Source organism: Polistes canadensis, unplaced genomic scaffold (genome assembly GCF_001313835.1).
Source record: "Polistes canadensis isolate GaletaPanama2010 unplaced genomic scaffold, ASM131383v1 scaffold_90, whole genome shotgun sequence".
NCBI lineage: Eukaryota > Metazoa > Arthropoda > Insecta > Hymenoptera > Vespidae > Polistes > Polistes canadensis.
The window spans coordinates 81,015-94,149 of NW_014569637.1; the positions used below are offsets into that span (position 1 = coordinate 81,015).

Below are 13,135 nucleotides of genomic sequence, written 5' to 3' on the forward strand. Positions count from 1 at the left end.
ATTCTATATACATCATTTATTTATATATATATTGTATATTGTATGTATCAATCGTATACGAATAAATTTGTTGTTAATAAGTTTAAAATGCGACATTGAATTTCATTAAAGTCATGAATAAATTGAATATTTTTTGTGTTTGCTTGTTCGTATCGATCATTATATTATATTTCGTTGATTATTTTAAAACAAAATTATTTGAGAAATATTCTACATTGGAATATTAATCGTATATATTAAATCGTACATACGTATCTACGAATGATACGATTTTCTCATGTGGGTCGGTAGGTCGTTCATACGGGGCCCTTTACATGTACGACCCATATACATGAATTGAATCTCTAGCAAGATAATTATATATATATATATATATGAACATATATTAATGATTTTATATATGTTCGTAATAATTTATACGATTCATTCGAATAAGGAATAAAATGTCATTGGTATCGGGAAAAAAAAAAGTAATATTTTCGTTTAATATAATTACGCTACGAATAAAAAATGAAAATAATTATTTATAGATTTGTAATATATATATATATTGGAATCGTAAATGAAATAGTATAAATATGGATAACGAGAATAGATACATATATTTAATTAATGAGAAATATAAAAAGAAATTGTATTGAACTTCGTCAACGTATCATTGGAAATTCGAACGAGTCCCTACGGTATATGATTTTTCGATATAATAATATAAATCTTCCACCCGTCTATCTATATATAATATTATATATATATGTATATATAGATAGGTAGGTAATACACATAGCAAATAGAGAAAACGAACGAATCGGTTTCTATAACAAGAACGTCCCTGTTTTTCCTTCCTTCCGGTGTCTGCCTGCCTGCCTGCCTGCCAACAGCGTAAAACCGAATGAAGATGATAACGTATCCGATCGAATGACCAAACACGATCTCGTTTCCATTGAATTTTCTCACGATTCTCATGTTGATAACTGTCGACCAACAACAACGAACAACGTTCTTAACAATGAGAACAATTGTTAATTGAATTATGTTTTTTTCTATTCTTCACACGTACAATCTTCATCTATTTATTTGATTTTTTTCGTTACTTTTTTCACGTATTTAATTATTACACGACCAACCAATATTTTATTATTACATTAATCATCGTTTCAAATGAATTTACACGTTCATTCGAAATAACACGTATACCATATGTAAACGAATTAAATTCATTTGTTTAATTAATATATACAAAACAAAATTTGTATTCTCTTATATATGTAAATATTTTACGTTTATTCGCATAGAGTAAGCTCGATTATGCGAAAACATTCGAAGAATAAGAATAAGATTTCGTTATACGTTAAAGTATTTCGGTTCTTAACCCACTGACCCAAGCTTTCTTTTTTCTGTCATCTTTTTACCTTATTTTCTAGTCCTAATTAACTCGTTGTAAATTGAGGAAAAAAAAAGAAAGAAAGACACAGGGAGAGTGAGAGAGAGAAATATTATTAAAAGAAGAAACTGCTGATCACATTAATCGCAAATTAATCGATAAAATTCTATCGCACATTGTTCTCCATTACTTTTTATAATATTATAATTATATTTTTAATAAGAGAAGGTGTATCATAGGGAATTTAGACATCAAAAAAAGAAGTAGAACTTAATTTTGATAAGTTGAAAGTTTCGTTGCTTTATTAGGGACTTCTTCACAGCAACTTAATCTTTAAAGTTCAGCGTCATTTTTCTTTAAGTAGACATACATTTTTATTTGTATTTTTTAATATTCGAACACACAAAACATCTACACTTCGTTAGATCTTAATCAGTTATAATTTGAACACTCAACAAAACTGTTTCAATCTACATTTTTAATATATATAATATGTTTTTTTAAAAACTAGTATACATAAAAGAAAAAAATATCATCATCAATCACATTAGCGTAAGAAATCTAAATATAACTAGACCGTTGTCGAAACACAACGAACCTTTTTTTTTCTCGTTCATTGTCCAAGAATAACTAACCAAACGAATCGTTTACTAGGACACCAACGAATATATCAGTTTAAACGTACGCGTATCTATGTACATATATATTACATACGTGCGTGTATTAGATACCAACACACGTAATATCAAAACCGAGGTCGTTAACATAGCTGATTCATTTCTGATTTATCGTATCGTTAAGCAGACCTGGTTGGTTGGTTGGTTGCTTGCTTGGTTGCTTGCCTTCCTTCTCTTCCTGACTTTACTCAACTCAAACTCGGCACCTGTTGAACCGATCCGCTCTTCAAACCATTAACGGAGGAATTAATTTTTAAGTTTACCTACCGGCTTATCGATCCAACCAATCCCCTTAACGATAGGGAAAAACGTTTAAGAATCCTTTGTGGTTTAAAAAAAAAAAAAACAAGAAGGAAAAAGATAAAAAAAACGGCAAGAAAAATTTTAATGAAAGACGAGAGAGTGAGAGAGAGAGGTGGGGGAGAAGAAGGATCCCTTTGAATGATATTACACACTTTCTGACCTCTTTCGTTTCTCGATAAAAAAAAAAAAAAAGAAAGAAAGAAAGGAAAGAAAGGAAAGAAAAATGCAAACACATTGAAAAATTGACCGAACCTTTTTATTATCCATCGAACTGTAATATCTCTGAATCGTGGAAAAATAATAAAAAAAAAGAAAAAAGAAGAAAAAAAATAAAGAATTAATAACAAAAGGAAGGTAGAATTTTCTCCGTGTTTTAAAATGAATTTATAATGGATTTTTAATCAATTGGATATCCATCCGTGAGTATGCTATATCGAAATCGAACAAATTTTTTCTGTTAGACGAAATTCTCGTTTATTTTTTCTTTTTTATCCGATCGACAATAATTAATAATAACAACAACAAAAACAATAATAATAATAATAACAACAAAAAAAGCATGATAATTCGTTTGAAAAAATTACCATGAATCATTTGAACTGGGCGATATTCGAGTTGAAAAAAAAAAAAACAACTCCCATACGTTCCACATACGAGAGGGAGATTTATAATTTTCTATGTGAATTTAAAATGAAAAAATTCGATCTATCGTAACCGATTGTGTTCAAAGATTTGTTAGGGGTGGAGAAGGAACAGGAGGGTGGTTAAAAAAAAGTTAAACGTTGAAATTTGTTGGTCCGATAAGAAAATAGAAACGAAGCAAAAAAAAACGAAAAGAAAGGGTACAAGGGTTGAGAATAGGGGAGGGGGATTAAAAACAATGAAAGAATGAAAAGAGTTAAGAGCAAAAATAAACAATTGCAATTGTTATCGTTGAGAAAGTTTAAATCGTAATACGTGGAATTCGAAAAGAAAAATCTAGGAAAAGGAAGTCGTAGAAAAGTGATAACCAAAAGGGTAAAAAAAGGGAAGGGAAAGGAGGTTTATTTTCCATACAAAATTTGTTAGTTTCGGTAGAGAGAGAGAGCTTTTCAAGCTTTTCAAGCTTATGTTGTTGGCGCTAGCATCTAGTTCGATATTTTCTTGGTATTGCCATTGGATGGCGCCAGTCGTCTTCCTTCTCGCTACTCTTATCGACTTTACTGCACCAAATAACCCTGCGACTTTGTGTAACACACACACAGAAACACACATACACAAACCTAAACGTATACAAGTACACACTACACACACAGTTCTTCATAACCCTGCGACTTTGTGAGACACACATACCCAAACTTAAATGTACACAAGTCACACCCACACACACACACACAGACACACAACATAGTTCTCTAAGAAAAATAACACTAGATTGATGAAAGAGATAAAAGAAAGAAGAAACCCGTGTTATCCATAAAGGAAGAACCAATCAAATATTCACAAATCCAAAAATTCGTGTCAACCCGTCACAAAATAGTCATCCGAGATCGAATTTCATTTTCGAAATAGAATAGAATGATTTAAAAAGAAATCATGTATGACGTAGGAAAGAGAGGGGATGGGGAAACTAAAATAAAAGGGATAAAAGGGATGAGAAAGGGTTTGTCTTCCGGTGGAAGAATTTTCCTTCGATTCGATTTTCATGAGAGGAAAAAAGCAAAAAAAAAAAAACAAGAAAAAAACTAACGAAATAATCATACAATAGAATTATTCGAGTTCGTTAGCCTTAAACTTGAGATCATTTTCGAATGGGGTATTGTTAGTGAAGGGGGTGACAAAAATAATTGAAATAATTTCAAAAGGAACAAAATAGGGGAGAGTAAAAGAGAGAGAGAAACAACAACAACAAAAATAGGGAAAAAAGAAACAAAATAAAGAAGAAAGAATAGAAAAAAATAAAAAAAAAAAAAAAAACAAAAAGAGAAAGAAATAGAAAAACTTTGACTACCCTACGTGACTACTTGACTCAGTAGTCATCTGTCTATCTATCTTTCTCTCTCTCTTTCTCTTTTTTTCTTTCTTTGTAGGAAGAGCAACTCATCTTTCTCTGTGTTTACTTCTCTCGAAAACTCAGACCACCCCTCGGATCTGTTCGTTCCAGTTTCTTCCTTCTTAAAGATAGCAATTAAAACTTGCAGACGCGGAAGACGACGACGACTATGACGACGATGACGATGAAGATGAAGAAGAAGAAAAAGAAAAAGAAGAAGACAACGATGTGACACGACGACAAACGAAACGGACTCGAGTAAACCACGATGTGTGTACGAAAAAGATATGAAAGTAAAATAATATAGAAAAGAAACAAAAATATAAAGAAACATTTTATTTCATTTTTTGTTCATTAATAAAAATACGTAAAATAATATCTTTACGATAAGATACAATTAACGTTTAACAAATATAATAATAATAATAATAATAATAGTATATGATTACGTGTGATAAGATAAGGTGTTTTAAGATCAAATTGTATTGTAATATGTTAAGTTTTATTGAAATGTATGACTCTGTAAAAAAGATAATATGTATTGACACGTGAACTGTAAATGATCAAGTTGCTGATGAAGTCCCCAATAAGGGACGAAATGTACAACTAGTTCAAAATAAATTGTTCATTAGATTTATTAACCGTCTATAATTCCATTTGAGACTTATATATTAATATATTTTTGGACAAGAATATTGATAATTAAAATAATAATAATAATTCTAAAATTTGTTCAATAGAAAATTTGATAAAAATAGTAAAAAAATAAAAGAAGAGGAGTAATAAATAAAACGAGCCAATGAAAACTGTTAGAATCAACAAAAAGCTTTCTACCTGTTTCTAATTTTACGAATACGTATCCTCCACTTCTCCCACTTTTTCCATTCCCCCAATCTAAAGTTCTATCTATCTATTTTTCTCTCTCTCTCTCTTTCAACAAATATAACTTCAATGGGATTTCCATCCATGACTCGTCGAGGCAAAAGATTCAATCGATCGATCGTTTAATAATCGTCGAACATATTCCACAAAACTCATAAGCATGCTTGTGTTCTTCATCAAAAAAACCCTACCCCCATTATTCCTCCCTTTACCCCTTGATTCCTATCATCATATATATCTCTCTTACACTATATTCTCCTTTACCTCTCCAAAGAGATAGGGAAAAGGTAATAGGGAAATTGGGACGAAATATTTCATCTTCCCTTTGTTTAAACACAAGTGGAAATTCTCAATGATAGGATCCGAGAGATGTGTGTTGGATAAACCAACGTAAATTATCACTGTGTGCTTGATAATTTGCCCGCATTTCTCGAAAAAAGGAAACAAAGTAAAAAATGTATGGAAAAAGAAAAGAAAAGGAATAAAGAAAAGAAAAATTTCAAGATGTAGGATTTTAACGACGAATGGGGCGAATTTGTTAACAATTCTGTTCAACGAGACATGTCGAAAAATATTTTTATTCATGCTGACGATTCTACCTACCTAATCATTTTATTTTATATTTCTTTTCTTTTTTTTTTCAAAAGGACAAGTATAATATATTATAAATGTGAATGGTATTTATAATTAATATTTAAAATGAAAATAATTATCTATCGCGTAATTGAATGCTGATATAATTTATTTTTCTTTTTTATTCGAGTTCAAATATATATGTATATATATTATTTAATATAATATTTTATATAATATAAACACAAAGAGAGATAAATTAAAAAAATTTATTCAGAGAGACGTAATGTGAAATATTATTAAATTTCTTTTTTTCTTTATATATATATGTAAAACGAGACGTTCCATTCGAGCGTTATCGAAAAGGTACCAGTTTGATTCTATAATATTCGCAAATTAAAAGAATTTATCAGATCGTTCTTTAACGATTCGCGAAATAGATTACAAAGAGAAAGAAAGAGAAAGACAGAGGGGCGGGGGGGGGGGGAAGGGAGAGTCTCGTGTGTAATATCGAATATAAAATAGAAAAAAGCTTAGTAAAAGATCGATAGTGTTGGTAGAGTTTGTTCGATGAGAAATACAACGAACAAGTTTACTGGAAAACGATGCATGCCACCAGAGGAGTCTTTTGTTCTTATTTTTACAATGGTAGGCGACTGCATGGCGACACACTCGAGGGTTAACAACGTACGCATTCATACATGCCGCGTATTCATCGTTAAGCGTTGGAAAAGTTCCGTTGAGAGAAAGAACACGAAAGAGAGAGAGAGAGAGAGAGAGAAACTGACACGCACGCACGAACGTGGAAAATGTGTCGCGAATATTGTGACTCGAGTCCGTTGGATCGATGAATATATTTCGAGTAACTCGCTCAGGATAGAAAGAGAGAGAGAGAGAGAAGGAAGAGGTGGAAAAGAGGGTGGTGAAGAGGCAAAGGGGGAAGAATCGGCTGAAAAGGTGGAAAATGTAGTATGAATTGCACGAACGTTCGTTCGAGCGCTACCTGCCTGCGGTCTTATGCCAATTCCATGTTCAACTATGATGTTACACAAACAATTCTAGCTTCGTTTTTTTGTTTTCTTTTGTTTTCTTTTCTTTTCTTTACTTTTTTTTGTACCCTTTTCTCATCTTTTGGCTTGTTTAGGTTTTATTTCTATGATATATCGTAGATATTGTACTTTGAAAATAATTCTTAATTATAATATATGTATAATGTGATAGATTAATGTTTTATTTATTCATTTATTTATAGAATTGATAATCATAAAATATTATATGTTTATTGTTCGGTTAAAAAATAATATTTTGATGCAAAGGAAAAGAAATTGAATAAAAATGATGATAAAATTGGAATGTGTCCTTTTCTTTTTTTTTTCTTTTGTTTGTTTAGGATTCGATCAATTTCGAATAAATACAATCGAAATAAATATATAAAAAGGAAAGGAATTGAATAAATATGATAATAAAATTGGAATGTGTTCTTTTTCTTTTTTCTTTTTTTTTCTGTTTATGATTCGATCGATTTCGCGTTCATTCGATAAAAAAATTATTTATCACTAATTACCATTAATACGATGTTATTATCGAGAGAATAAAGTTTAATTAAATAAAAATATCTATAATAATAATTTTGTTTAAATATATAATAATAATAATACACATTATATTTATTTTATACGTAACACACACACACACACACATAAAAAAACGCGTAAATAATAGAGAAAATATTTTGCTTGTCGTATTTTTTTACGAATGTTACGTTATGATTGATATAAAAGCGCTTGAAATATGTAAGAAATATTTTCAACCCCACTTGCTGTTATTTTACATTACTGTACAGAGATTGAGCCAGATCGTATAACGCAAGCGCACGTGCTGAAAGAATATGCAATGTGTAATGCATGTAGATTTTGGTATTCACCAGCTACGAATGCATCGACCCAATACTTTGCACGTGTTTCTATCAACGATTGGTCGAACAATATTTTTCCAATTATTCCATCGTACTAACGTAATAATAATACAGATTAATTGAATAATTCAACGTATCTTATTCCATGTCTGTTTGTGAACAATATAATTTCGTGAAAAAAAAAAAAAAAAGAAAAAAGAGATCGCATTTAAATTCGTTGAAAAGAAATTCATACGAATTGTTTCGGAAAATCTATTAACGTTTTTTTTCATGAATTGAAAAAAGTCAAGTAGGTACGGGTCAACGGTAGTCAGACTGCAGTTCTTTTGATACACGCGACCGAGTTAAGTAGTTACGGTCAATGACAGGAACCCGTGCCGGGTGTTTAAGTAGATATGGTGGGCCATGGTCAGACCTATATTTCTCATTAATCATTTATATCATAATACTTTTAATATACGTCATTTATTCTTGATACTATAATCATTCTTATAGACAATATATTAATTATAACGAAGATTATAAGTTATCTCTTTAATAAATATTTAATAATAATAATAATTCGATTTAAAGACAAATATTATTTGATTTGAATGAAAAAAAAAAAAAAAACAAAATATGTGTGTAATATTGATATAATTAAAAAATATATATAAAGTATATGATACGATAATAGTATAAAAAAAAATCCAATATAATAACGTAGTTCAATAAAAGACCAATGAAATTCAAACAAATTGGGGATAGATTTAGGTAGTTGTTATATATGGTCAAAGGTAAACCAGCAAACAGTACTCGAGCCCCCTCTACCAGATAGTTACGTTATCAGGTGAGAGCCATCGACAAAGGTGAACTATGAAAGAGTAAAAGTAGTAAGGCTGACTTTCTCTAGGGCTTCCTTTTCGAACCGTTAATGACAAGGTGGTAAGAGTTAATTGGTACTTTCGAATCTCTCCAAAGTGTTAATTGGCAATTTGTCCGGCAGTAAGGGTTTCGCACTTACTTCGCTTCTCCTCGATATCTTCAAATTATGCGGCAGAACGTTGCGCAACGGGGTAGTTTCGTCTTTATGTGGTGGTCACAAGTAGGACAGTCAACGAGACGATCTAGCGAGAAGACAAAATCGAAGCTCTCGGTGAAATTTTATTGCAAAGTATAAAATACCAAAAGATTTGTCATTTGTTATCCTTAATATTACATTTCATTTAGGTTTAATGATTTCCCACAATTTCAATCATTGCAAACAATTACAAATAATCTAGAAAATGTATTTCCTAAAACCTAAATTGACGATACAAATCATACGCGTGTACAGATTATAATAGAAATAAAATTGTTAGAAGAAAACTACATCATATCAAACGATAACAGTGTGCAATGGTGAATTCTCCTGTTTCCACAGTAGTTGATACTACTGCCTACTATTTTCTTAGTTTTCTTCCTCGTACAGTTACTCGAACGAACGGTCGGTAACGAAGCATCCGTGGTACATTGCTACGTTGCTTCTGGTTTTTCAGAGATGCCGCTCTGTCGACTGCATCAGAAATCTACGACCCTCTTTCTATACATATTGTAGCCTAAGTGTTACCCCTTTCCTCCCCTCTCCCCCTCCCCACAACTCAATAAATAAAATAAATTCGAATGAAAAAGCAAATTAATTATTATTTCTTGCATATAAACATTTCCAAACAGATACCATTTATAACTCTTATGCATTCCTACTAAAAAGTATCCGCAAAATGTATCCCGATGAACAATAAATAATAACAAATTTAATACAATATATATATATATATTTTACATTCGTATTAAAAATGTCCTCTACAAAAAAAAAAAAAGAATCTATAATCAAATAATTAAATTCGATTATTTAATATCTCAAATTATTTCGTAAATATTTTCTTAATCGATTGTAAAACGAAAAATCGTTTGACCTTGATAGAAGATTCTACGTAAAAAAAAAGAAGAGAAAAAAAAAACAGAAATCAAAAAGAAATTTAATATAAAAAAAAGTAACACGTACAATTTTTGTTTTATGTTCTTTTTTTTTTGTTTGTTGTTGATTCTCTCTAGCACAAACGTACAACACCGTTAAATGAAAGCAAATATAACAAACGGTTTGTCAGAATAACTCTGACGATATGATATAAGAGCTATAGAAATCTAATGCGTTTGCCATGACAAATGACAAACGGGCTTAACCGGGTGGTGCACGTGTCGTTGACAGTTTGATGCCTCGTGCTCGTTCGTTCGTTCGTTCGTTGCTATTTTAATCGTTCGTTTCTTGCGAACCCCTGAAGGCCTATCTCTCTTCTTCAAAAATTATTTCTATCTCCGTATAAATGTATGTTTCAAATATGTGCACGTGTTACAAACACACACACACACAAACTAACACACACACACACAATGGGTAAAGGCAATTTTGAAAGTTTTCTTGGAATACGTGCCAAGACCTATTGTATTATATAGAAAGCATCCTATTTCTCTACTAAGGTTTGCCATTTTATCGTTTTGCAGATATCCTCTCCTCGAACGAAGATCCTGTGACGTCACTTAGACATTTTTCGAGAAACTAAATACAACTCGTACTATCTAACGTTCCAACGAAATTGGAACAAGACGTTAGGAAAATATCTAACCTATTTTAACTAAACCTTAGTGGTAACCACCATTAACTGTACCATTATCGTGTTCCTTATATCCAACATCTCAATGGAATAATATATACAAACAAATATATTTATATCTCTTCGTTGTACGATCGTATAATACCAAGTTAAAAAATTCAATTGTAATTTTTACTAATTAATATAAATAAATTAATAATACACATTAGTATTTCTATACAAATTGTTATAATTTTTTCAAAAAAAAAAAAAAATATCAAAAGTTGTGGTCGTTGGAAATGATTTAGTAATTACGAATAATACAAATAGTTAGTTATTTCTCTCGTCTCTCTAAAAATAAAATTATTAATAAATAAGTATCGTAGGTAATTTGGACATTCGAAAGAACTAGAACTTAGTTTTGATTAATTGGACATATACATACAGAATGTATATCTGCTTAAATCAAAAAAAGGTGCTGAACTTTAGAGATTAAGTTGCTGAATAAGTCCCAATAAAGGGACGAAACGTTCAATTAATCAAAATTAAGTTCTAGTTCTTTTTAATGTCCAAATTACCTACGATACTTATTTATTAGTACAAATAAATATTATATCATCGAGTACTTAAGGGGCACACTTAGTGTGACCGCCTAAAAAAAGGTGATTTTTAAGAATGTTTTTAAAGAAAACTACTGCATGAAATATTTTAAAATTTATAGGATATATTTATACATAATTAAAGAATATTCACTACAATTTTCAAATAAAAAAAGGTAATTTTCAGCGAGTTATTCGCTATCTCCCTAGTCACTATAAAAAAGGGGCCTAAACAACTGCAGTGATTCCGGCCTTCACCGTGGATGAAATAAACAAAAAAAATATACTGTTAATCTAGAAGAGGTATTGTCTATACAATGACCTAAAATTGTGGAAAAAAAATTGAAATTTAACAAAATGGCAGATTTTTAAAAAGAAAAATTCGAATTTTGCTCAAAATTTTGATGATATTTGGCTCACCATAATTACATTTTTTATACAATCGAAAAACTTTTAGGTCATTATACAGAGAAACATATACGAAATAAGCAGAAAAAAAAATCAAAGCGATCGGATGATTCATCTTCGAATTAAAACTGCAACCAATTTGAAAAATACAGTTTTGAGAAAAACGCGTTCAAAGATAAAATGATTGCATTCTAATCCCTCTTTAAAACACTATAACTCTAAAACTATTAGAAATATTTATTTGAAAATTCAGTGTATATGTTATTTATAAAGATATAAAATATGCAAAAACAAAAACAAATATCAATTTTTTCCAAATTTCACACCAGGTGTGCCCCTTAATGTTTTTTCGGAAGAATTGGAGTAACTCTAATCTCAAGATCCAATTAACTCGCAAATATATACACATATATTACATATATAAATAAATATGTTTGTGTATCTTTTGCTTGGCCGTATGGATTCTATTGCCATTTAACGTCCAATGCGCCGTGCCATTACCGCATCGATAGTTTATTGCGTGGGGACACCTCAGGCTACGTGCTCATGCTTTACCGTGTGTCCGAAGGCCGGTCAAGCCGATATTGGAAATCAATTAACCCGTGGCCGTGGAGCACCCGCACCACCTTCTTTGTCGGTTTTCCCTACGAGTTTACATACTCCTCTCTCTTTTTCTCTTTCTAATCACTCTCTTTCTCTCTCTCTCTCTCTCTCACTCTCTCTCTCTCTCTCACTCTCTTTCTATCTCTCTTTCTCTTTCAAAGTTTATGTATAAGTACGCGCGCGTTTTAACCAGCACGTGCCTCTATGTATTGTTTATATACGTATAAGAGTATATCAAAGGTTTGAGTATTTTCCGCACGTTACGAACTTATATAAAGCATGCCCGTTATTTTATTTATAACTTCGATATATGTGTTATATAATATTCATTTAGATACTTTATAGTGAACGAATCACGCGAACGTAGCTCTGTAACATATTTTTTTTTTTTATATATATATTTTTTTTCTTCTTACTATTACGAGAGAGAGAGAGAGAGAGAGAGAGAGAGAGAGAGACGAGTATATTTATTATTATTATTAGTATTTTTATTTTAATTGTTATGTTTTTTATTTTATAAAGATAGTATGTTTGTTAGTAATGGTATTGTTTATGATTTGATAATAATTTGTATGATAAAAATTGATGATTTTTAGGATGTTTCTTTGATCTATTAGGCTTTACCTACTTCCTGTACGATTATACGTTGACTCTGACTACTTAATTTGATTCTGATATTAACACCGTGAATTAAGACGGTTAGATGGCTTAGTATTATTGTTAATAAATTAATAATAAATATTATTTTATATATAATTTGGACATATCATTAACAATGTTTATAGAATAATCAGACGAACGATGTGTGTAAAATTAAAAAAGGTAAATGATCACGGGATTATTTGCTCGACACATAAATTTGTATAACTTATGTTAGATTTAGTTTCATTTTCGATTAGAAAATGATGAGATAAGATTGAAATAAATTAGGCGTTACACGTAGAAACAACTCACGTATGGTGTTGACGTAGATCGGCATATCTGGTGTGTCGTTCCTCTGAAAAGCCATAGATGCCAGCTACCGCGGCCATACCTCAATCTCCGCGTACTCCAGGAAACAGGATACCCAAACGTGGCTCATAACTTCTTCTATCGATTTATGCTTTTTTTTTTTTAATAGATATATAAATATATATATATAATATATATAATA

The 13,135-nt window shown here is 30.6% G+C and overlaps 1 protein-coding gene across 8 annotated transcripts in view; it reads right to left on the reverse strand.

Annotated features, from left to right (window-relative positions):
• Positions 1 to 13,135, reverse strand: part of LOC106787017 (potassium voltage-gated channel protein Shaker) — a 165,785-nt gene that overhangs the window by 42,990 nt on the left and 109,660 nt on the right. For 3 of the 8 annotated variants that reach the window (XM_014748994.1, XM_014748992.1, XM_014748993.1), the window contains exon 2: positions 12,937 to 13,084. The exons of the other annotated variants lie outside the window; for them this stretch is intronic. In XM_014748994.1, the coding sequence (XP_014604480.1) occupies positions 12,937 to 13,013 (77 nt within the window). In that variant the 5' untranslated portion in view covers positions 13,014 to 13,084. The remainder of the gene's footprint in view (positions 1 to 12,936; positions 13,085 to 13,135) is intronic. 8 annotated transcript variants of the gene reach the window in all.